Genomic DNA, 24,568 nt, shown 5'->3' on the forward strand with positions numbered 1-24,568 from the left:
CATCCCCACAGTATCCCATGTGGGTACTCGAGGTTCATCCATGTAAGGCGAAGGGTGAAGCTCCTGAACACCCACACGAGCGTAGCTTAGCGCACAACAGAAGGAATTAGAGTATGAAAGCCAAAGGGACATGCATGAGTGGGTAGCCGGCCTGGCTTGAACCGTTCAGGAAGGCCTAGGGTCGGAGTCGGAGACAGGGCAAAAAAGAAAGACAGGGGCAGGGGCACCACAACAGGGGGATAAGGGCTAGAGGCTAGGGAGCATATGTAGGTACAGGGGTAGGTTGGTCAAGGGGACGGATGAACTCTGTTCTTGGGTGACTGAGGATACATAGTTTGTAGATAGAGGGTGTATACGCAGCAACATATACCACTTGGCCGCGAACCAATGCATACCCAGAGTCAATGAGACAGCCAGTAGTCAAGCGGAGGTTGTCAACGCCCTACTGGGGCTGGAGAGTGGATGTTCACTGGTACTGGTGAGCTCAATGCCAAATACTTGTACATGGGAACGTACCACACCAACATCTCAAGATGAGGCACGTAGGTCAACTTTGTATGACATGATGTACATGGTACACGGAAATGCATGCTGAATTGGGAGACTAGTGAGGAAGCTGTGAATGGACACACAAGGAAAGGTACAGAGGATAGTTGTTGGATCCAGCCAACTTTGCGCTTCCACTGTCCATTATTATGAGCTTCCACCAAGGAGTTTCAGGAGGTAGGGGGGTTGTGAAAGAGAACATAAACGCATTCAAGGAGAGGAGATCCCAGCTGGAGTAAGGGTAGAGAGGCGTGGCGTGAGAGATGTAAAACGACCATGGTGTCCATATTAGGTTAATTCGTTTTCTGTCCCATAGGGCTTGATCAATGAGTGAGAACTAGCTGTGTACTAGCCATTCGACTGTGCCATGTCGCCGTGATCTTCATCCACAGCAATCTAGAGTCGGATATCACAGCGGTGACAACCATACGCTCTAGACTGCGGACATTTTCGGGTCATGATGCGTAGACCGTGCCTCAAGCCTGGCCTGGAGAGAGCAACCCCATCCGCTGGCAGCCCACTTCGTGTAGTACAACAACACGATAGGTACCCGCGGCGGTGGTAGTGGCTAGAACCTAGAAGCGTGTCTAGGTCGTCTTGACCCCAACGAGCAACTCCCCGGCTACGTGGTATGAGGTGGGCGTGTGTATCCTGGCTAGGGCGCTCAGAGTTTGTCTGGTTGCCGGACTTCGGTGATAGTATGCAAAAGATGTGGGGCGTGTTCCAAACTTCCCAACGTTGATCGGATTCCCATACAAAATCGACCCCTATTGTTGATATGCAGGAAATATGCAGTTGATCACACTACATATGGCTCAAAAGAGTCTTTCGAAAGCTTGGCACGTACCACGCTAGACAGGCCCCCTTGTACGTGGCTTTTCAGCCTGCATAAGGCCTTGCAACTTCCTAAAAGGGAACGAAAAGTGCCAAGGCCCGTTGATCCAAAAAAGCTAAGAATCTCAGCTTTTTTGGAGGGTTTGCCGTTGATCCGACTAAAAGAGATAACGAAAACTACCAAAACGAGCTCAATTTTGAAGCCATTCACAAATGGAGACATGCATCTGGTTGCTGAAAAGCCGCTCTATAAAATAATATAGCGTACACTATCGTAGGACCGTCATTAGGACCACCGTTAAAAATCATCGGACGATAGTGCACTCTATATCATTTTATAGAGCGGCTTTTCAGCAACCACATGGATGTCTCCATTTGTGAATGGCTTCAAAATTGAGCCCGTGATGGTCATTCCCAAAAGGACCTCTTTGTCGGAGAATGAAAGAAAAGTTCCACCCACTGTAGCGCCAAGGTCTTGGCAAGAGGGTACAATTGGACCTGCAGCTTTTGGCTTTGTAACGCGCCCGTGGTTGAATGAAATTGGTTCTCGCACACCGGCCACCCACGTTGTCACTGATGGCCAGGTCAACAAAAGCAGCGGTCACTGATCTGAAATCTGCGTTTGCCCACAGGTTAGCTTGGACGAAGAATGAAATGAAGAACGGGGAAAGAGAAAGCATCGGTGCTGGTGGTTTGAGGTTTAGTCAACTAACGGGGCAGGATTGCAGCAACGCTGACAGGGGGCAGATTTGGACACCAGGTCAAGCGAATCAACGGTGCCATGTGGACAACGACACAACACCTTCATCATCTTGGCCGTCCTTGCCTCTCTCGCGCATTCCCACCTTGGCCGCCGTCCTTTTTGCGGGGTTTTCTGTCTGCGTATCATGGGCAAGGTGTGAGTGGACCGTGGAAGTCATGAAGATGGCCTCAATGAGCATTGATGATATGACAGCTTCGCGGCGCAACAAGGCAAGCTCTCCAGTGGAAGAAAGAAAGTATCGGCTGGTGTCCATGACACCTCAAACGGCCTGCCCGGAGTGTGGGCTAATAAAAGACGTGAAGACAGCTTCACTTGAGTTGAGAAAGACGGATATGCTCCTAAAAGGGTCCTTGCCTCGTCCACAGTGGTCGACTTCATGGAAAAACACCGTGACTGGACGGGGACAAGGTCGATTCCAGAGAGCGACTAGGCAGCAGCAAAAGTGACAAAAGTTTGATGAGATGACGGGAGAAGGGCTGGGTCTCATTGTGACTGGTCATTAGACGACCAGACGATGATCCGCGCGCCTGTTTCGTCGTCGGGAAGGTGTAGAGGCGTAGGCGCAGGCCAGGCCGCCACTTTCCGCAAGGCTCACTCACATGTTCTGTTGGTTCGACTGCTTGGCGTTCGCTCTTTCTTTTCATTCGCTTGAGATCCACAATGCTGTCAATATCTGCACTGATTTGCCCTAGCGCAGTGGGGCACATGCGGGGAGAGTTCGACGTACTTGTATGTACCTGGGTACCTCCATTTTCTCAGTGCAACCGCGCGACCTTCTTCCTCTCTTCCAAATCTTCCGCTTCCACTGCATGCGAATACAAACAAAACCTGGAACTCGTTCAACCGCCTCCACGAGCTGCTGTTTACAATATGGATGCCGCCAAGAACCATGGTTTATTCAACTCAGGCAGGGTTGTATCCGGTACCGCTCAACCTCAAGGTGGCTATGACTTCATTTCCCATGATCTTTGAACCAGATCTTCCAAAGTGTCCTCGAAGCTGTAACAATGTTCTCGTAGGATGGCCTGGGAAGTCCTCTACGGGGCTATAAATCAAGCCAGTTCAATACTCGTCGAGCCGGGCTTCATCAGAAGTCTTTGATCGAACAGCTTCGCGTCACCACGGGCTCGCTCGCTGGTTTCCAGTGAACACTCCACAATGGCGTTGGAGTCCCACCCGCGGAACATGGAGATACCGGGAACATGGGACCTAGGACTGCCCTGAGAGTGGACACCACCGCCAACATCACATCAACAACCGGTACGCATCAATTTCCACATGTCCTTCAAGAGACCCTCTATCACGATCTATCTGCCCAGAAGTTTGACAGGCATTACAGGCACCGGGAGGCTTGACGTGCAGAGTGATATGTTGAGCCTCCTGCAAGCGCCATCATTTGTCGAATGTCTCGTCCAGCTGGTGGTGTCCAACCCCAGATATCAACAGAGATCCCGGTGTATTGAAGGCACAGTTCGACCAACAGCCAACAAGCACACGCGCTAGACGCTAGATCACGGAGATGATTTTGACCTGCCTCCATATCATTGGACCAAAAGTCCTGGGCTGATGTTATAGAATCACTCTTACGCATGGTGAGCGCGGCTGTTGCTTGCGTTGCTACCCCTGGTTTAGTCAACTCACAGCTCTATTAGGCATACGGTCAGGTAAGGAGATTGTGTGATTGTGTTCTTGGACCTACCGATAAGGTACTACGGCTAGAAATATTGGGTACTGCTCTGAAGTCTGACACGTCTCTTTACTGATCAGTAATCACAGGAGATGCCGTTGTGGCGAGATCATCCATCTTGCGCCTACGTATTACCGGTTTCCAGTCGGACGATGACGGCTACAATCTACCGAGTGGTAATCAACAACTGATAAGGACAGGAGGCTACGCTGTTCGTCCACATATCTGATCCAGAAACCTCAATTCAGCCCGAGGCTATGAATCTGCTACATGGAAAGTCAGTTTTGTTTGCGCACGGCTGCAATTAAGGTCCACCACCACAAGTTTCTCAACCACCCCTTTCCTTTCCTGGAGCAGCCACTCTGATCGGAAACTTTTTGACCACACAGACCTACCCTCGAGCTACCCTGGGTCCAGCAAGGAGTGTTCTCGATGAAGTAACCAGGGCACAGCTTCAAGTTTACTGCAGACAGCCGGCTAGTCATCACCTGGGCAAATACCCCTTGCTTGCAACGCAATATCACTGCTCACAACCAAGCACAAGCTCTCCTATCGCGACGTCTGGAGAGAAAAGTAACCTTGGTCACGGCTGTGAGGATGAACACGAAGAGTGTCTATAATTCACAGTACATAGCGTAAACGCATTAGACTGTGGGCGGCTAATTGTTCAATCACAGATGCCCCAGCTTCCGGTGCCCTGCCCCGCTGCCAAAAGGAAACTAAAAACCCAAAAACCAGGGGTTGGATAAAAGAGTGATTGATTGTCTGAAGAGAAAAAGAAGAGGAGAAGCCTCTGTCCCTGAAATCTAACCTAAAATAGAAAGAAAAAGTGGGCCCTACAAAAGTAGGTTTTAGAATCCCCCAGTATAATTCGTGCTTCGTTCTCAAAGCATCCTACAAAAACTACAAACCCCAAAACCTTTAAACGCTATCGTAAAATCTAGGTACAAAGTCTAAATTCTAACGTTACCTTTCACTCGCTTCTCACTTTATATTAATCTTTAAATTCCCTTCAGCTTTCAACTTTTCCAATAATTCTTCGTCTCCTTTATTCTTTTCCTTAATTATATACTAATCTAATCTTCCCTAATACAATTTGAAGTAATTGGCATGTAGCTTCTTCCGCTTTATTATCTTCCTTATATATTTTATAATATAATTCTATAATATAACCTTATTTACAATTTCGTAGAGTTTAATCCAAATTAGTTCGAATTTTAACTTTTCGCTCCTATTTTTATTACGGACTTCCTATATTTATTAACCGATTTCAAATTCTAAATATCTTAAACTCTAACTAGAATTTTCTAAAGTTCTTTTCATTAAATAATTTCCGATTTATATAATTTCTTCTTCCCTCTCCGCGAATGTTATTATTATTTAATCGAAGTACTCGATATTATCCTAATCTAAAATCGTTTTATTAATATTTTTTAAATTTTCTATTTCCTTAATTACCTTATTAGTAAATCCGACTTTTCATAGAGTAAAGCTTAAAAATATTTAAATTAGGGATACACCCAAATTATTTATATATCTAGTATTTATATTCAGAATTAAATTTAATAATATTACTAATTATATTTCTAATATCTTACTTTATTTTTTAATTATTTACTTACGTATCTAAACTACTACTAACCCAACGCTCTTTTCATTCCTCTTAATATTTTTCAAACTATTGACCGGTCCGAAGAATATTTAAGTCCTATAGTTTTCGATAATTTATTATAAGAATTTATTCGAAAAATATATTCTATTATTGTTATATATCTAATCTAACTACCTAAAAATTACGAATTAAATTATCAGAGCAATTATTACTTCGTATATTATTACTTCCCTTGATACTTTTACGAAGATAAACCTTAACAAATAATTTACCCTTACTAAAATATATCGTGACCTATCCGTCCCTAGTAGGTTGAGGAGCTCTATAAAATCTATTCCGAATATCGTTATAAATTGGAATACGATAATTAATTTCGGTAGTATTAGTCCTTTCTTATAAGAGTATTATTAATATATTTTATAACATTTATAATATTTTATAATATCGGAAGCTCTTTTTAGCTATTAGAATTTACTACGGATTTTTTTCGTTATTATTATTTTTATATAGTAATTATAAATATCGTAAACCCATTTTAAAATTCGCTTCTAATCTTCCAATTTAATATATAATACCTATATTTTATCGACGTCGAATTTTATTAGTTTATTCCCCTAGATAGTAAATTAAATTCCTCTAGCTTTAATGTTCCTTCTTTATATAGTATTTAAATAAGTAAGTGAATCTTCTCCATTTATTAACTATAGAATAATATTTTAATACTATTCTCTTACTATAGTATATACTATTATTATTTTATTTATTTACTCTTTTATTATTAGACTTTTAAAAGCGATTTAGGGCTTTATTTTATTAAGTTCCGCTACTCTTACTATATTACGTATAGATTTATACTAGTTAGATCGGCCGATTTCTTTTTTAGGAAGTCTTTATATCTCTTGTATTAATTAGGAAAAGCTATTTATAATTTGAATAACTTTGTCGGTATTTGGTCAGTAGTAAAATTTGAAGTCGAATTCTAATAAGGTATCGATCTACTTCGTAATTTTAGAATATATAGTCGATATATTTCCTATAGTCCGTATAATTAATTCGTAGTCTATGTAGATATAAATATAGTGTTTTAATAATTTTATAAACTATTGAATTTCCTTTAAAGCCCGTACAATTATTAGTATTTTTCTTTTTAAATTAGAATAATTTATTTCGGTTTCTATTAGTATAAATGATATAAAAGAATTGATTTCAATATTTGATTAGTATTTCTTTATCGAATATTCTTTAATTAGATCGTTTCCTTATATTTAGAATATTATTACTCCTAATCCCATTGCCAAAATATTTATAATTATATAGATAGCTTTCTTAAATTTTATTTTGTAAACTATATTTTTTTTTATTACTTCGCAAAATTATTCCGCTATTTTTGATTATCTTTTCAATTAGTATAATACTATTCTTTTGTTCTAATTTTTTTATTAATTTATTTCTTATCGGCGTTACCATTCCTACGGCTTTAAAGAAAGTTTTTTTTTAGAATTCTTATTAAGTCCGCCCTTCCGAGAATATACTTCCGTAAAAACAATATTAAATACATTAATTTTTAAATTTCTTCCTAATCCCTTAATAAAATCTTTAATTATCGTTCTAACTATTTTCGCAATTGGACTTTATACCTTTCTACTGGTACGATTATTCCGTCTTTAATTTAAAATCCTAAATTTAGAGTATCTTCTATAAAAAGTTCTATCTTATTATTAGAGAGGGGAATAGGGCCGAATTTGATTTTTGGAAAAAATTAATACACTAAGAAGAAGAAGTAAATTTAGAAATCTATATTTACTATATAATAGTCATCTATATATATTAATATTAATATTCTAGTATTATTATTATATCTGAATAAAGAAGGTTCTACTAGGAAAAAGTCACCGTCCATTAATATCGTATCGTTTTTAATCTTCGGAGGGTATTTAGATAGTATCTAATGGTATTATTTATTATAATTAAATTTAATAGTCTTTTTAAAAAGTTTTTTAGAGCTATAGTATTTATATCTATTATCCTTCAGAATAATCCGAGGTAAGTGAATTCTAAATACGAAATTTCTTAATGTTATATATATTATTATTAAATTCTTTAGGCTTTATCATATTTTGTTATAATAAAATAATTTAAGCGGAGTTTATATTCCCGTTGTATATTAATAGCCGTTTTTTATTAGTATAGCCTAACATTTATATTTTACATCGGATTTCAATATTACCTTTATTCTCCTAATTAATAAATCGTCCGCCAATATTTCAATATTATAACATAAATAACCTAATTTAATAGTATATACGTTAACGGGTTGAAAATAATATATAATTCGACGGTCTATACAATTTTTTACATTTAATTTAAAAGGGAATAAAGTATTAACTATATAAGGTAATTCGTATTGAAAAATAATTATTACTTCCTCTATTTACGCAAAGACTTTATAAGCGAAATCTTTTAAATCCTTTAAATATTTCTTTAGCAGGAAGATAAATAGATCGGAATCTAATATTAAATTTATTAAATATTTAATAACATTAGTAATTTTAAATCATTTAAATTTAAAGCGAAAAATCCTTCTAAATAAAATAAAGTGTTTTAATTAATTTTAATTTAATTTGAAAATCGACTTACTTTCCTAATTTGATTCCGATTTTTTCCTACTAGGAATCAATAGTATCTATATTAAATAATAGAATTTGCTTTTTTATTGGGAATTCTAGAATGGTAAAGGGATCTCCCCTCGGATTCGAAAATCTTATATAAATTCCGGTTTTACCAAATATTATATTAATATTCGCTTTCATACTTCTATTCTAATATAATATAATAAGTTATAAAATTAAAGGTTATAAAAATCGTTTCACTTTCGTGTTCGGGATATTCGTTTTTTATTATTTAATACTTAATATATTAGATTCTATACATGCCGAATATTCTTCCAATATAAATTAATACTATTTAATATAGCGGAGTAACTTTATTAATAGAAATTCTAGGAAATCTTTATAAAAAGTTAAAGATTTCTATATTGTATTGGCCATTATTAAATTTTCTATTAATAAAGATTTATAAAATCTAGTAATAGTTTCCGCTAGTTCCCGTTCTAAAGAAGAAAATTTAATTATAAAATCAAATAGTATAAGTATTACTTTTAAGAATCCGAATCTTATTTGAAAAGGGATATTACTATATAGAAATTATATTGTAGTAATATTATTAGTTGGCTTTCCGTTATATATATTATTAAGAATTTATAGATAGTGCTTTTTGATAGTTTGAGAGGTTTTCTCGAGCCGAATTATTTATTAAAATTTAAAATATTATATTATTAATAAGGGAGGAATTTTTAAAATAAAAAACTTTTTACTAATTAATTGTACTTTATGATAAAATAATTATATTATTCGAAGTTTTTTTACTTCTATTAAAGAAATTTCGTTAGGTAGAGAGTCGATATTCATAAATTTATTAATATTGTTCTAAATTTTATTAAAGAGCAGTATTGAAGGAAATAAATTGAAAAATTCTAAATTAATTAGTTACTTAGTATCTGATCTGGCATGATCGGGTTGGGACTTACCTATTAAACTATATCGTTTTCCGATAGCTTAATAAAATTATTGAGTTTTATAATATTTACTAAGTAAATTAATTCCCTGTCTTCTAATTCCATTTTCTTAATTTCTATTATTTTAAATATTTCTCTTAAAAGTATATTTAATAGTATTACTTTATACCCTAACTCTTTATAATATATCCGAAATAATATTATACTTTCCGCTCTCGCTTTATTTTTTAATATTAATATTTTTTCCGTTTAACTTTAAATTATCTATATCCTTAAAAATTATTTTTAAGAAAATACAAAATTATAATTACTTCTATTACTATATATTATTACGATTATTCTTACACAAATATTTTTTACTTTTACTTCTACATGTATATAATTATTTATATAATTCGTAGAACTATTAACTAATTATACTATTTATAGAGTAAGTAACCTTTATAGAACTAATCCTAATTCTTTAGTAAATTCCGGCGTAATATATTCGATTATTACCCCCGAACTTAATATTATATAATTTATTTCTATTCTATCTACTTTACTAACTATAAAATTATACTAAATTTTACTATATTCTTCCAAAATTTAAAATTTAACGCTTTCCTTTCTTTCTTTTTAACTTTAATTCCATCAATTTTATAAATATTCCCGATACTCCTTTCTTCTTTTTCGGCTTCCTATTACTATATTCTATAATCGTTATTACTTTTATAAAATCTACCTTAATCTGGAATACTATATTAAAAGTTTATAATAAATTTACCTCTACCGAAATTTCAACTATTATTTTCATAATATTAAATAGTTTTACGCCTTACTATTCTATTACTTTTATATAAAATTTTAACCTCCGTTTTTCGATTTTATTTAAAATAGTTACCGCTTTCGGATTAAATTCTTTAATAACTTTCTTTATCTTAGGCAATACTTTCGGAAATTTAATTTCGATTATATATTTTCTATTTTTTTCCTTTTTTTACTCCTCTATCCTTTTACTTTCCGCTCTAAATTTTATCTTCTAAAACTCTACCTCTCTTACATTTTCTTCCTTTTCCTTAAATTTTACTTCTTTTTCGAGGTTTGCCTTATCAGTTTCTATCTAATCTTCTTTAATATTTAATTCTTTATTAGGTAGATATAATTTTAATAATTTTAAACTTTTAAAATTTCTGAAACTTTATTTTATTTACTTTGTACGTGTCTTTTTATTTTTCTAATTTATTATTAATTTACGGATCTTCGATTTCCTAATTTTACTTTTAGGGATATTTATTCCCTTTATTACCTCTAAATTACGGATTTAGAATAATATATTTTTTATAATTTAGTATATATCGTTCTAATCGATCGGTAGAATTAAAGATTTTTACGTTACTTCTATAATATTAACGCTTATTATTAGGGATTAGTTCCGAATATAATTTTTGTTATACCTTTTATTTTAAATACATAACCGTTTTTTAATATTAGTATTAAATTATTCCTTTGAAATTTATAATTTTTAATATTTCTAATTAGAATAATCTCCTTCAATAATCCCGTAATTATTGTACTACTCAATAGTTCTACGAATTTCCGTCCGCCTAATTCTATAATCAGAATTTAAATATAATATATTTAATAAAAAAGGTTATATTCCGTTGGTATTTACCCTTACTGAGGCTAAGTTTTTTTAAATCTTCCCTATATTTTTAAATATTACCGACCGATTTCCGTCTTTTAAATCTGAATCCGAATTATTAATAGTATTGCCTTATTTCTATTAGATAGATATTATAATTATTTTTATATTTAGGAAAATTCCCGTAAATTCCGGAATACCCTTTATTAAAAATTTTATTTGTTATATAGTTAGTAATTGGTATTCAATTTTTGCCTTGAATTGATAGTTTTCCTTCGAACCTAAGATATTGAAGTTAACGATTATATATTAATCGTTAGAAAATTCCGGTACTCTTTATTTTTGATGCGATGGAATAATTTTTTGGCGTATTTAAATTAAAAATTAAAATCTTCTCCCCGTTTGCGATTAAAATTTAAAATTTTTATTAAAATTAAATTATCAGTATTAGCATCCTCCTCTTTTTTGAACTTCTTTAGAAATTTAGTCTTAATTTTCTTCTAAATCACCTTATCATTATCCTTTAATTTAATATTCTACTAATCCTTGGCTTTACTTTTAAAACCGCAGCGAAAACGATATTTAAATATTTTATTTTAATGATCGGCGGTAACGTTATATAAATCGATATGTATATATAAATCTTTAATATATTCATTAGATTTTTCCGTCCTTTCTGTAGAGAATGTAGGCTATTAGATATCGGATATTTTAATAGATAAGATACGAAGTAATTAGAATAAAGGAAGAGAATAGTTATTAAATAATAGAGGAATATAATTAATATCGAATACGGAAAGATATTATATTAATTTGTTTAGGTTAGAATTATTATTACCAGAACCTACCGAATAGTATATTAAGGAATTTTAATATTCTGGAGAAGACGAGATTGAATTTAATTAACGAAAGGAATAAAAGTCTACGTTTATAGACGATTAAAATAATATATTTAGTTTAGTAGAATATATAAGACAAAGAAATAGTTAATAGTAATTAAATTAAAGAATAAATTGTTGAAACTTCATTTAAAAATTCTTTAATAAAAAAAATAAAAATAAAAATAAAGATATTAATATTAAAGTAGATATTAATAAAATATTTAAGAGAAGAAGAATATATTTAATAATAAAGAGAAAAAAAATTAAATAAATTAGGGCGGGGGGGGGGGAACATTCTTTTATACCCCTAAACTTTCTCTCTTACTAAAGTTATAATTTTCTTATACGATTTGTAAGTTTTCGTACCTTTCTCCTTTACCGAATATTTCTTATTTAAAGGCGAATAGAAAATTAGAAATTCCGATACAATTTTCGGAGGAAGTAGAAGGATTAGCTACAACTTTCGGAGTTTTAATATATTCCTTTGGAATTAAAGTATCTTTCTCCTAATTTTTTCTTTCTTAAATTCTTCTATACTTACTTTTCCTTAATTACTAACCTTTTATTATACTAAGTTTTTTCTTTTCCCTAAACTCTTTTTCAATTTCCTTCGAAGGGCTATTCATATCTACATTAAAAACTTAATTCGAAATTTTTAAAAATTTAAAAGTTCTAAAAGCTAAATGGTAATATAATAATAAGGGACTTCCTATTATTCGATATCGATATTAATTGTAGTTTCGGTAAGGTTGAATGAAATTCTTTTTTACGATAATGTTTAATATTTTCTAAATATTATCCTAATATTTTAGAATATAATAGTAATATAACTAAATATTAACCGATATTACCTAAATGATTTTTTAATATAAAGAGGTATTAGAAATAGGTAGTTTGGAGTTCCCTTCTTTTGTGGTTCCGGGAATATTTATAATCTTATTGTAGGGATTTTTCTATGGTTTAGGATTTTTTTGATTTTTTGAAAAATATTATTATTTCTATTAGCTTTGCTACCTTATCTCTACTATTAAAATACTACTATTATTATTAGTTTTCGTTAAGTTGCGAAGTTTATATTGTCATGATCTTATTGCTAATGGGGTATAAATAAAGTTCCTAAAGAAATAACGAAAAATATCGTAGAGATATAACAGCAATATTTGGCTAGAAAAGAATGGAATTTCGCTATAATCCGGTATTGTCTATTATAAAAACCCAAAAATCAAGGGTTGGATAAAAGAGTGATTGATTATCTGAAGAGAAAAAGAAGAGGAGAAGCCTCTGTCCCTGAAATCTAACCTAAAATAGAAAGAAAAAGTGGGCCCCACAAAAGTGGGTCTCAGAAACCTACTTATGCAGTTACTTGTATAGCCCGCATGATGTTGGAGCCAACAGCAACAAATTATCCGGATGCAGAACCAACCACTCAAGCGCGCATGTCTTCAACACATAACCTAGCTGCCACTTACTCCCGATATCAAATACTCTCGAAAGTGTAGTTCCAACATTGTTCCGAGGTCGCCATGTTCCCAAGTGTTCAACTGAACACACTGAAATAACCACTTTCTACAATTCAACATGCTCCACCATGCCGATCAACGTTGTTCGGCTGTCTCCACTCTTCCCGACGTTCACGGCCCCGCAGGCCATCCACAAAAGACCACCAAGGCCGAAGTGGGCCCGGCGATCAAAGTGGCAGGACAACAAATTCGGGCAGGGGATGCCGACTCGACCGGCCATGCAGTTGGGACTTGCGATGTGCCGTATTGAAGAATAACACCGCTCGGCGTACCTATTTCTCTACTGGAAGCATAACCGCGTTATCAGACACTCCCCTTCCCGATTATCCAAACGTTTGCTGACCTGACTGGCTGGATCCTGGACGGCGGATCGACCGCCTTCCTGCGGGGACACGATGCCGATGGACACCCGTAATTGAGCTCTGAGCGACCCAGGATCCACTTTTGCCTGCGATTCACGACTATCATTGGTTTTCTGCAATAATTGTTAAGGTCACCGACTTCACCATCTCCGGCTTGCAGGTTTGTGCATCGGTGTTACAATCCCAGTTCCACAACGCCGTCACCCTGAACTCCAGCTCCCGTCCATGCCGCAATCACATTCAGCCCCAATTCAGCTTCACTGACCTCGATGGCCCGCTTATGTACACCAGGTACGGACACGGCCAGATTGACCAGATTGAGTGGCGCCATGGACTCGGTCATGGGCAGTAGGGCTGTCATTCCACTTCAAGTTGGGCAGCACCCCCACGAACAAGACACGGGATCACGGGATTCCTTCTTCGTCGACGGTTCTCACACATAACCGGCTCCATTCCGCGAGATGTGACCCTAGAGAACATCGACAATATTTACTAGTAAGCATACATACATCACATATACAGTTCAGCAGGCCCCCCACCTAGTGTCCATTCAAGTTACCTCGTTTGTTGGACGTACAAGGTACTTGCGCCAAGTGCCGTGTATCAGTCATACTGTCTCACTATGAGTTCATAACTCTGTGGCATTGAATTCATATACCTAAACGGCCTGGGCGGTTTATATCCGACACGATGCCTCTATGCAAACGAGTGGCATATTCCGTCCTTTCTCTCTTCAATCTTCACATGGCGAAAAGCAAGGCATATGAAACATCGCTGTCGATTTTCCCCAAATCACACATTGAGCTCTGCCCTCACTCTGAGGTATCATCGAGTTACGCAGCATCACACAGAACACTGCCTCGGTTACATAGCACAGTATCTTCGGCAGGGATAGCAGGTACCCCATGCGGTCATCTCTTTTAGGCCTGTGTACAAAGGCCAGCCCCTCAGCCCTGTAGCCCTGTAGGGCAATCAACCCCGAAGCTGGATGGACACAGGCTTCAGCAACAAACGTACCACAAGTACGTCAGGACCCCTTTATCTGTCTTTCCGGTGCTAGAGGTCGACTACCAATCTCAGGTTCAAAAATGCGAGCACCATGAATATCAGAAAACACGGAACGCTAACGGTTCTCTGAAACCATACCGAATAATGCCAAGCACTCGATGACTGGGGACCGAAAGCTAAGGGTTCTTCCCCGGCGCGGCATGAGGGCCTAGAATAGGTAGGGGAGCAGGCCAAATAAAGGGGCAAGACACGGGCAGAAGTACTACGCTGTCGGTGTTGAGGTGACTTTGGCCTGCTTTTCTCCATCGATCACGACCATGAAAAGAAGCAATGAGAACCTCGTGCCACGGTAGCATGGATCTTCCCAAGGCAGCCAAATTTCGCGGCCTTTTTCTACTAGACCTACCAAACCGACGTTGCATTGTGGTGGCGATGTATATCGACTATTCAGACACTACTGCGTAATGGGATCCATCATCAGACCACCGAGAGTGAATACGGAGATCAAAACTGGAGTCTGGCGGAGTTCTATCGGGTACGTCTATCATCTCTCAAGACTTTTCAACAAGATTTTGTCCGCGGAAACCGTTGTTCCGAACGCGAACGTCCTTTTTTCTTTGAAGATCAGTAAGGAGAATGACTTCAATCGTAGAAAAAAGGCGTCGTTCTGAATAACGCATGTTCATTACAGCTCTGTCATCGTGGGAAGTTACTCCATGGAGGTATGCCCTGGTTGTCCTGGGCTGAGAAACCAGTCAAAGAGGGTCATTGACAAAAAGCCTTGTTCAAAGGCGTCAGAGATGCTCTTTCGAGAATCATCATCGCGGGAACTTTAGAGCTGACGCCCCCTAGGTGGAGCGTGCTTCATTGATCTCTCCAACGGATCGCAACCCGACGGTTCATCTCAGTGTCCACCACGTACTGGGATGGGTGTGAACGCGAAGAACCTCGCAGAAGCTTTCACAGCGCACAATGCCTGTCCATCGACTTTGTCGGGAACCCCATCAACTCGCTCCCCAGCAAACGTAACAAGTGCTGTAACTGTCTGCCTGCAAGTTTTCGGAGAACAATGGCTGGTACCTAATTGAGATTTCCTCATCGTTGCATGCTTATATCCGGACATGCCGGATTACTGCAAATTCTCATTCATAACGGAAATGCTTTGTGGATCATACTGGGATTATGAACCAATCCAGTTGGCAAGATTCTGCATATGTAGCTAAGAGCAAGCTCAAAACACCTGCATAAGGTGTGGCCTTCCCCAAAAGAGCATCTCCGTTATGAGTGAGAATTTGCGGTACCCCCGAAAGCAAAAAGCGGAGAGCGGTGGAAGCGATGCTTGTTTTGTGGATAGACACTCGCAAGCCAACACTCAAGCTGGCATTCACACTCTGATATTGGAGTCACAGTGGGTGTCTCGTGGGTTCTGCGAGCCCTGGGTTGAGTTGGCTTGTGCTCACTCCCAAAAAGAAAGCCCTATCGGCCATCCACAACCGAAGAGTTCCTCCTATACCGGACATCTACACAATGATGAGAAAAAGAGGCTCTAGCTTTGCAGCCAACGGTATACCATTAATAGGGGCAGTGAATCGGGGTATGGCATCACGGAAGGGTGTTCAACTAACGAAAAGATGATCGATTACCATCAATCCCTTACACAATGCTTAGCTATGCAGATCCCACGTCCTTTCTCGCCGCAGAACCTGCTGTGATCAGAGACAAAAGTCCGCTCTTCAGCACGGGGAGGGCACAGCAAGTACTATGCCACTCGGTCCTATCCTACGGGGGCCGCAAGGGGGATCGTCACTACCCCGTAACTTACCTAGGTGTCTAACTCCAGAGACATATGCTGGCCGATTTACAGGTACCTCTAGGCACCAGCAAAACCAGACGCACGAACGTTACCTTCACGATAACCCCACAGACAAGGGCTCTGAGTGTCTCGTCGCGGTCAGGTACAGGTAAACTAAATACACTACAGCTCATCTGGAGAACATCACCCATCAACTTCCGTCCGGGGTTCCCGTCCCAAACTACCTGAAATGGAGCTCGATATTATCCCTCCACAACGGAAAACAGCAATGAATCCCAACCAGACTATTACAATCCCATCCATCCATCACCCACTTCCAAGCTTGTGACAACAGACGAGCAGATCGAAGGGAGGCACAGACCCAACCCAACGGCCCAACCCCCCAGTCCGCCTCCCACGCCGTAGCTCACCTCCAGGAGATGGATACTTCCGAATAGCGTAAACAAAAAACGTAACGGTGATTACCCCTTTCCCTTACATACATACATACATACATACCTCCATACCCCTAGAGGTATCTACCATCCTACCTACCCCTTCACGTCCGTGCCACTCAACGACCTTAACACCCACCCAACAGGCGGAAACTTGGAAACCCCTCGCCGCACACGTGCGTATTCGGGGGGCATGGCACCGGGAGCTCGGGCTAGTGGGTTACCACCTTCTTGCCCTTACCTGCCCTTATTACCCGAATGAACATCTTGCAGTCTTGTAATGTGGTGTGGTGTTGTTTTCTTATATCATGTCATGTCATGTCATGTCATGTCGGAGGAGGGGACCGGTGCCGCGAGTACATGTATTGGGCGCCACCACCGATCTTGCACTCTGTTGGCAGCTTGCCTAGGTACCGTAGATGGGGGAGATGGGGGAGATGGGTAAGATGGGTAGGTGGGTGGGTGAACCGGGTGTTGGGCGGCATCCCGGTGGCCTTTCTGGGTGGTTAGTGATAGATTAGGTTTGGGTAGGGTGACGGGTAGATATTGTATCGGCTTGTGAAAGGATACAGTGCTGTCACTTGTATTGTTGATTGCCTTTGGTTTGTACTTCTAAGAGGGGAGGGAAGGCAGCTTGAATGTAGACAAGACCTCTTGGGGACAGACTCGACAGGGACTACTACCAGACGGTGGCGGTAAGGGACGAGTGGGATGACCATACCTACAGTCCAATACTGATTTGTTTGTTAGCTCGAGACCTCGGGTCAACTTCCCTAGGCGTTTTCCTATCTAATTGATTCGTTTCGTTTCATGACCAAAGCGTGATCTTACCTTGAATATGCTATTTCGGAAGCGAAGAAGTTCTGATCTCATACCAGGTAAGATTCCGCCATCTCGCAGGCTTAGACTTTACCTAGGCGTGCTAGGCCTCTATGAAGCTTATATGCCGGTGACAAACGCAGACACTCCACGTTGATAGCCCAAAGCAAGGTGTAGTACTTAAAGTCAAGAATAGCTTGTCTTCAAGAGGGAGAACCGGTCGCATCGTGTACTGTCCTCTTCACTACTGTCCTCTTCACCTTTTAAATGATGTTGTACTACAACTGACAGTCAAAAATACTGTCCCGCCCCTTGGTGTGTCCCGCTATGGGAGAGGGACAGTATAATGGCAGTTTTACTGACCACTGACAGCCGTTAGTTCAAGCGTCCTTTACCACTTTCAGCAGGTACAATGTCTGTGCCATGTGCGAGCCATCTCCATGGGTCATGCAAAACACCGGGGGGTGAGCGGTCCAATCCCGGGAGAACGGTTGAAGGGACGGAGCTTGGAACCGAATCGGTTGAAGCCAGGGCCAGACTTGATGGCGAAATGACATTGAATGCCCCGATAAACACTGTGAGTGGCACACGAGTGGCACCCTTGAATAACTCGATACTGACATAAAAAGTTGTGGTGCGGTTACTGAGTGAGTGCGATGAGGGCACTGCTCCCCGAAGGGCTAGCTTGGTCGGGTAGCCATAGCTTATCACCAATGCCCAACTGGAGATGATGCTCGACGTGAACAGTTGTAGTGTTGATAATGATCTGACGGTTGCTTTAGGCTGGTAGATTCTTACTTGGACAAGCGAATGGGCGGCAGAAACGTGAGAGCGCGGCGCAGGCGCAGCTTCGAATGAGGTTCTAGAAAGCATCATGAAGAGATAATAGGAGAAAGAAGGTGTGATGATTGAGTCATCGATTGGTCGGTGTTTTGACCAACTGGGCGGCAAGCGCTTAGGCATCAAATTAGCGCACAGCAGCGGTACAGTAATGGTGGGCCAGTGCACCACTGTGCCAAGGGCTGTGCCGCCGCTGCCGCGTCCGGGCCCTGCAGGCATGCCACAGGCGCGTTTGTTGCTGTGGAGAGACGCAGGGCAGCTTCATCCCGTCCCTTCCTTGTCAACAGCTTCAACGCAACAACTGCGACGACAGGAATCTCGTGAGCCCAGGTTTTCAGCCTCTCACATCAGACACCAGGCATCAACACCGCCGACGTCAAGACTAACTGCCAGTGGATACTTGCTTCGTGGCTTGGGCGGCTGACCCAGATGTGACGACCATCACCATCAATGATGAAAACAACGATAACTTCACTTCAACTCTGAGCACCTTGGTCAACTCCGATTTGTCCCCTGCAGACGATCTTGAAAGCAAGCGCCAAACGGGGCGTGCATATGCACTACAAGTCAACAGCTAGGACATTCTAGACTAGACCAGTCACCAATCATCCCACTCAGGTCCGCATCGCCTCTCCTCCGCCGTATAGGCTTCAAGATACCAGATATCTCGTCCAGCCATGCCAGCCGCAGTCGCCTCACGTTGGCAGGACCGTCGTCGACGTGTTTTCCAGTCTGTCTTCCAAACGGACCTGTCACCACCCACACCACAGGCAGTACCGCTTCCATCAGCAAATCTTAGCTTCAGCCAAGGACTCCAATATCACTCTGGCACAGGACCAACAGTGACTTCCGGCTCATTCTATGACGAGGATACCCAGGACACTACCCAGCCCGCTTTCTTCAACCCACCCGACCAAGGTCTTCTAGTTTCACACACCCCCTCCAACTCATTTCACAGCACCGTTACCGCCGGCTCACAGCCTTCACAACTCTTCTTCGCTGCTCCAGATACAGGGACTGGTGACCAGGCTGCATATGATAATGCCTGGCGTCTCGTAACCGCTCGAATTACCCTCCCGTCCTCCGTCACATCACCAACATTGGCAGGTAGCCTACCACCGGACGCAGCTTTGCCCTCTAATGCCGAGTTCTGTGACGCTTTGGCCCATATCGTTCACGCCTCGACGCTACTGCCCGGAGCCATACGGACGGACGATGTCTTTGCCTGGCATACCCACCAGGTGCGAGCTCATTTTTCACAACACGTGATACCTCTGTTATCGGGCTGCTTGGATACGGGGAGCACTGGAGATGGTGACCCAGAAAGGAAAGGGAGTGATCAAGAGCGGGCCAAGAACAGCCACTATGAGCGTCACATGGTCATTGTCATGAGCAGCATTCGTACACTTGAGGCTGCCCTAAGACTTTACTCACACGGATTCGACCTACTCGTAAAGGGCATCACCCACGCTGAAAGTGCTGCTGCCTTTGGAACCCCAGCTGTAAATGTCGAGGTTTTGGCAAACCACTTTCGGAGAGATATACACGCCCTCGTAGGGAACTCGATCTCACAGCAGTTAACGAAATCTCTGCGGATTGTTCTAGTCCGTCTCGTAGGCAACGTCCTAGGCATTCCATCTGAGGACGATGATGGTGCGCGTAACCTCAAATCTCGACGGCCAGCTCCCCCTACCGATGATGACTTCAAAGCATTGGCAGCGAGACAACGTCTCCACGAGCTTGTTGAACAGCTACACAACGTGGGTCTTGCCGGTGAGCGCTTCCAGGTATTATTCGCCGAAGTCATGGACTGGATGATGTCGGCTTTTGTGTGCGGAGCATATGCTGGAGTATGGTCGGCGACGGACAGACGCAGCTTGTCAAGCGTTTTGAATACGGTGTCTAGGGGTACCGGTTCATCTGTCACTTCGCCTTGTATCATCTCCCTCATGGACTGGGTTGAGAACCACTTTGCCCGGTTGAGCTTCGAGGTCCTGTCCCGAATCTCTCATGCTTCTGTGTCACCGGTCACGCTCTCTGACCTCAAGACATACCAGTCACTTGCTCTTAGTCGTTTGTCGACGCTTCGCATTGCTGAGCTCTTCGATATCGTTCTGGCGTGGCCGGATTCACGGGGAGCACTTGATGACCTGCGCGCAACCATCACCACCTCCGCCAGGAGGCTTCAACTAACATCACACTTTACCCAAGCTTTAAAGACACGTCTGTTACACCCTGGGTGCAGTACACTCGAGATTCTTCAGACCTACATTGACATTATCCACACTTTTCACGCTCTCGATCACAGCAAGGTCCTTCTAGGACACGTTGAACCGTCTCTGAAACTTTACCTGTGGCAGCGCGAAGATGCAGTACGCATCGTGGTGACAGGCCTGCTGGCCAGCCCGGACGAAGTGCGTGCCGCAAGAAAGGTCAAGGAAATTAGCAAGCAACAGGCGGAACAGAAGAAAGCCGGAAAAAGGCCAGAAGCCAGTACGCGCCGCGGTGCCAACAAAGGGCCAGTTGTGACACCTACCACGACAGGAAGATCGAGCAGAACCCCGAATGCAACAAGGCAAAGAGATGGCCTAGATGAATCCAGCTCGAAAGCTCACGGCGCAACCCCGATCAAGAGCAGAGCTTCCGGTACTGGCAAGCTCGTAGAACTTGCTCTCCTCCTGAACGATCCGACCAAAACCCGTCATACCCTCGTCGAAGATGAAGAGCTCGACTGGAACGACATGAACTGGGTTCCAGACCCCGTCGATGCGGGCGCCAATTACAAGCGGCCCAAGAGTGAAGATGTCATCGGCACGCTCATTTCGGCCCTCGGAAGCGAAGATGTCTTCATCAAGGAGTTTGCCTCCATCGTCGCCGAGCGCTTGCTGAGCCTCAGTGACCCAGCTCGCTTCGACCAAGAGCTACGGGTCCTCGACCTCCTGAAGCGGCGGTTCGGCGAGGCGGCCCTCCAGAACTGCGACGTCATGATCAAAGACATCGAAGACTCGCGACGCCTCGACGTCGCCATCCGCCGAGCCTGGGACGAGCAGCGGAGATTAACGGCAGCGACGCCCGTGATGATGTCAGGCCACTTCCTCCGATCAGCAGACAAGCGGAAGAAGGCCGCACTCCAGCGACAGCAGCAACAGGAACCGACCCAATACCACGCCCGCATCCTCTCCCGTCTCTTCTGGCCCGCCCTCGACCGCGAACACTTCCTCCTCCCCGACCCCATCATCGAAGAGCAGAAGCGCTACGAACAGGGCTACGAGCACCTCAAGTCGAACCGCAAGCTCACCTGGCTCAACCAGCTCGGCACCGTCCGCGTCGAGTTGGAGCTGCGCGACCGCACGGTCACCATCGATTGCACCACCCCCCAAGCAACCGTCATCTATGCATTCAACGACTCCGATGACGACGACGACATTGAAATCGACAACAACGCAAGCAAACCCCCCGGGGCACGCCGCACCGTCGACGAGCTCTACACCACCCTCCAAATGGACGAAGACCTGATTACCTCTTGCCTTGAGTACTGGGTTTCCAAGAAGGTCCTCCGACGTCTCCGCTCCCCTTCTTCCCCCCAGGGGGGATCCTACACCTACGTCGTAATCGAAAGCCTCAGCGACCCTATTGTCGACGAAGAAGACCACCCCACCAAGGACGATGATGACCCCTTCGGTAACCACCCAACTTCCACGACATCCCCCCAGGAAGCAGGACAAGCAGCAGAAGGCCCCGAAGAAGAAAGCAACAAACCAGCCATAGACCCCAAGGAACTAGAACGTCGCACCATGTACTGGCAGTACATCAAGGGCATGCTGACGAACGCGAGCGCGTCGATGCCGCTGGCGCAGATGGCCATGATGATGAAGATGCTGATTGCGGACGGGTTCCCGTGGACGAATGAGGAGCTGGGGGAGTTTTTGGCGGAGAAGATTGCCGAGGGGGAGATGGAGGTTGTTAGTGGGGGCAAGTATCGGTTGGTTAAGAAGTGAAACGAGTTAGAGGTGAGGGTCGTGAGGAAAGGGTATGATAGGTTGAGGGAAAGAAGAAGGAAAAGAATGCTTTAGTGGAAGGGTAGTGGTTGATAGGAATATGTTTTCTGGTCAAGGGTTATGGTAGTAGAGGATGGGTGTAAGTGCTTTTACTTAACTGAGTGCCTTGCAATATCACTTCAGTATGGTCATACAATGATGTTAATAGTAGCAGACTGGCAAGACTGGTTAAAGGCTGACGAAGTAATCATTGAGTCTTCCCGGGAGATGGCCTGTCTGTGCTTCTGGTTAACTTCAAAGCTTGCAGTTGTTAAAAGCCCATTCTTGAAACAGTTAGTTGCTTGACTTTGCTAGACAAGAATGGACTATATACTAAGAGGCTGGCTTGCTGGTTTGCTGGCTAATTATCGACTCCAAACCCATGAACTGATCCAAGATATGACTGATGATGCCCAAAAATCAAGTAATCCAAAACAACTAGAAGGGCCGAGATGGCCCCTCTGCTAAAACAGAGTACAGTCTATATCCTCGGCCTAGGACTCTTCTCCTCCACATCCTGGCACAATCTCCACGCAAACCTCGCCATCGGATCCCTCGCATCAGCATACCTCCTCGCCTGCTCGCTGCTCGCCTGCCGGCCCGCCACCCGCGCCGCAATGCCCTGGCAGATGGCCGACAGCCGGAACATGTTGAAGGCCTGCGCCCAAGCGAGCTCGCGCCGGCGCTCCAGCTGCTCGGCGGGTGACGCCTGCCGGTGCAGCGAGATTTCGAAGGTGGATCGTCCCATGGGGCTGGTCACGTTGAAGTAGAGCTCGGTGATCTCGTCGACGTGCGGCAGGCCGCGCGTAGCTCGCGGAAGGAAGCCAGGGTGCACGTTGACGGATTGCCGAGGGTCGAGGCGGGCGGTGTAGAAGGGCGTGAGCAAGTTGGAGAGGTCGGAGAGGGGGTGGCCGATTGTGGACATTTCCCAGCTGGAGGGAGAGTGTTAGTTCCGTGTGTGGGTTGAGGAAGATGGGTGGCGGTGGTGGAGGTTGTAGGTGACTTACTCTAGAATACCAATCACCCTCGGCTCCGTCTTGTGGAAGACGAGGTTGTCGATCTTGAAATCACCGTGGATGAGGGTCGCCCTGTCGGCCGGCTGCTGCCTCACATCGGCAAAGTACTGCATCATCTCCTCGAAGAAGGGCAGCTGGCCGACCGCCTCGCCCGAATCGACATCCTCGACCTTGGCCTGCGCGGTGCAGATGGTCTTCCAGGTGGAAACCTGACGGCTGTAGAAGCCATAAGGCTTGCCGAACTCCTCCAAACCCACGCTCTTAGGGTCGATGCGGTGCAGCTTGGCCAGGACGCGGACGGCATCGCTCCAGATGGCGCGGCGCTGGTCGGGGAGCACGTTGGGTATTATGGGATCCTCGAAGATGCGGCCGTCGAGAAAGGACATGATGTAAAAGGGGGTGCCGATGACGGACTCATCCTCGCACAGGCAGTAGGTCCTGGGCACGGGCACGTCGGTGTCGGAGAGGGCAGTCAGGATGCGGTACTCGCGCTCGACCTTGTGGGCGGTCTTGGAGACCAGTTTTCCTGGGGGCTTCTTGCGGAGGACATATTTCCTGCCATCGGCGGCAGTCAATTGGTAGGTCGGGTTGGACTGACCAAAGCCGAACTGTGTGAAGAGACGGGAAAGATTTAGAATGGTGGTCAGCAGCGCAGTCGGAATGGAACGGACACCCACCTGCTTGATATCCAGCGGCGCCTCGATATCAGGCACCTTCTGGGCCAGCCATGACTCGAGGGCCCTGACATCGATGGGATGACGAACCCGTCCCGCCATGATGGCTCAATGTTGAGTAACACAGGTGCTAACAATTATGGATCTCTGCGCTAAGGCCTCTTGATGATGCGCGCAACCAGGAAGCCGGGATTCGTTCGGGGTGTGGTGTTGCGCAGGCGGGTTCACGGTGTATAAGTACTGAAACAGATTGTTGTTGTCGTCGACAGCGACCGCGGCTGTAACAGTGGCGCTAATGTCTCGACAGGGCACCGTGACCGGGAATAGAAGCGGGGACTCTGGGGAAGTGGAAGTTGACCTTCGCCTGGTGCTGGGGCTGCTGCTGAAGAATGCTCGCCCCGATGCGATAGGTGCACGATTCAAGACACCGCCTATTTGATGGAGATGCCCCAATGAGAAATAATTTCAGTCCTACTCCTACCACCGAATTGAAGCCTGAAGAATTTTCCAAAACTGATATCCAA

General features: G+C 42.7%; 6 protein-coding genes across 6 annotated transcripts; 3 read left to right on the plus strand and 3 right to left on the minus strand.

Moving 5' to 3' along the window:
• Nucleotides 1-1,661: 1,661 nt before the first annotated feature.
• Nucleotides 1,662-2,532, minus strand: B0H65DRAFT_453604 (uncharacterized protein). The gene is made up of 2 exons (XM_062826152.1): nucleotides 2,094-2,532; nucleotides 1,662-1,996 (listed from the first exon to the last, which is right to left on the minus strand). The coding sequence occupies exons 1-2, from the start codon at nucleotides 2,161-2,163 to the stop codon at nucleotides 1,731-1,733; spliced, it is 336 nt and encodes a 111-aa protein (XP_062687299.1). The 5' UTR covers nucleotides 2,164-2,532; the 3' UTR covers nucleotides 1,662-1,730.
• A 10,567-nt stretch (nucleotides 2,533-13,099) lies between these two features.
• On the plus strand, nucleotides 13,100-13,456 carry B0H65DRAFT_545163 (uncharacterized protein; the record flags this gene model as incomplete). The annotated part of the gene is made up of 2 exons (XM_062829354.1): nucleotides 13,100-13,279; nucleotides 13,349-13,456. The coding sequence occupies 2 exons, from the start codon at nucleotides 13,100-13,102 to the stop codon at nucleotides 13,454-13,456; spliced, it is 288 nt and encodes a 95-aa protein (XP_062687300.1).
• Nucleotides 13,457-16,724: 3,268 nt separating this feature from the next.
• On the plus strand, nucleotides 16,725-17,432 carry B0H65DRAFT_453614 (uncharacterized protein). The gene has a single exon (XM_062826153.1). It carries the CDS (start codon nucleotides 16,917-16,919, stop codon nucleotides 17,166-17,168), a length of 252 nt encoding a protein of 83 aa, XP_062687301.1. The 5' UTR covers nucleotides 16,725-16,916; the 3' UTR covers nucleotides 17,169-17,432.
• Nucleotides 17,433-17,510: 78 nt separating this feature from the next.
• B0H65DRAFT_564921 (uncharacterized protein) lies at nucleotides 17,511-18,536 on the minus strand (the record flags this gene model as incomplete). The annotated part of the gene is made up of 1 exon (XM_062830269.1): nucleotides 17,511-18,536. The coding sequence occupies one exon, from the start codon at nucleotides 18,534-18,536 to the stop codon at nucleotides 17,853-17,855; it is 684 nt and encodes a 227-aa protein (XP_062687302.1). The 3' UTR covers nucleotides 17,511-17,852.
• Nucleotides 18,537-18,596: 60 nt separating this feature from the next.
• On the plus strand, nucleotides 18,597-22,594 carry B0H65DRAFT_453617 (Cullin family-domain-containing protein). The gene has a single exon (XM_062826154.1). It carries the CDS (start codon nucleotides 18,995-18,997, stop codon nucleotides 22,313-22,315), a length of 3,321 nt encoding a protein of 1,106 aa, XP_062687303.1. The 5' UTR covers nucleotides 18,597-18,994; the 3' UTR covers nucleotides 22,316-22,594.
• Nucleotides 22,584-24,321, minus strand: B0H65DRAFT_63401 (kinase-like domain-containing protein). The gene is made up of 3 exons (XM_062831185.1): nucleotides 24,048-24,321; nucleotides 23,362-23,978; nucleotides 22,584-23,286 (listed from the first exon to the last, which is right to left on the minus strand). The coding sequence occupies exons 1-3, from the start codon at nucleotides 24,144-24,146 to the stop codon at nucleotides 22,836-22,838; spliced, it is 1,167 nt and encodes a 388-aa protein (XP_062687304.1). The 5' UTR covers nucleotides 24,147-24,321; the 3' UTR covers nucleotides 22,584-22,835.
• Nucleotides 24,322-24,568: the final 247 nt, after the last annotated feature.

The sequence above is a fragment of the Neurospora tetraspora genome (genome assembly GCF_033439725.1).
Source record: "Neurospora tetraspora strain CBS 560.94 chromosome Unknown B0H65scaffold_1, whole genome shotgun sequence".
Classification (NCBI taxonomy): Eukaryota; Fungi; Ascomycota; class Sordariomycetes; order Sordariales; family Sordariaceae; genus Neurospora; species Neurospora tetraspora.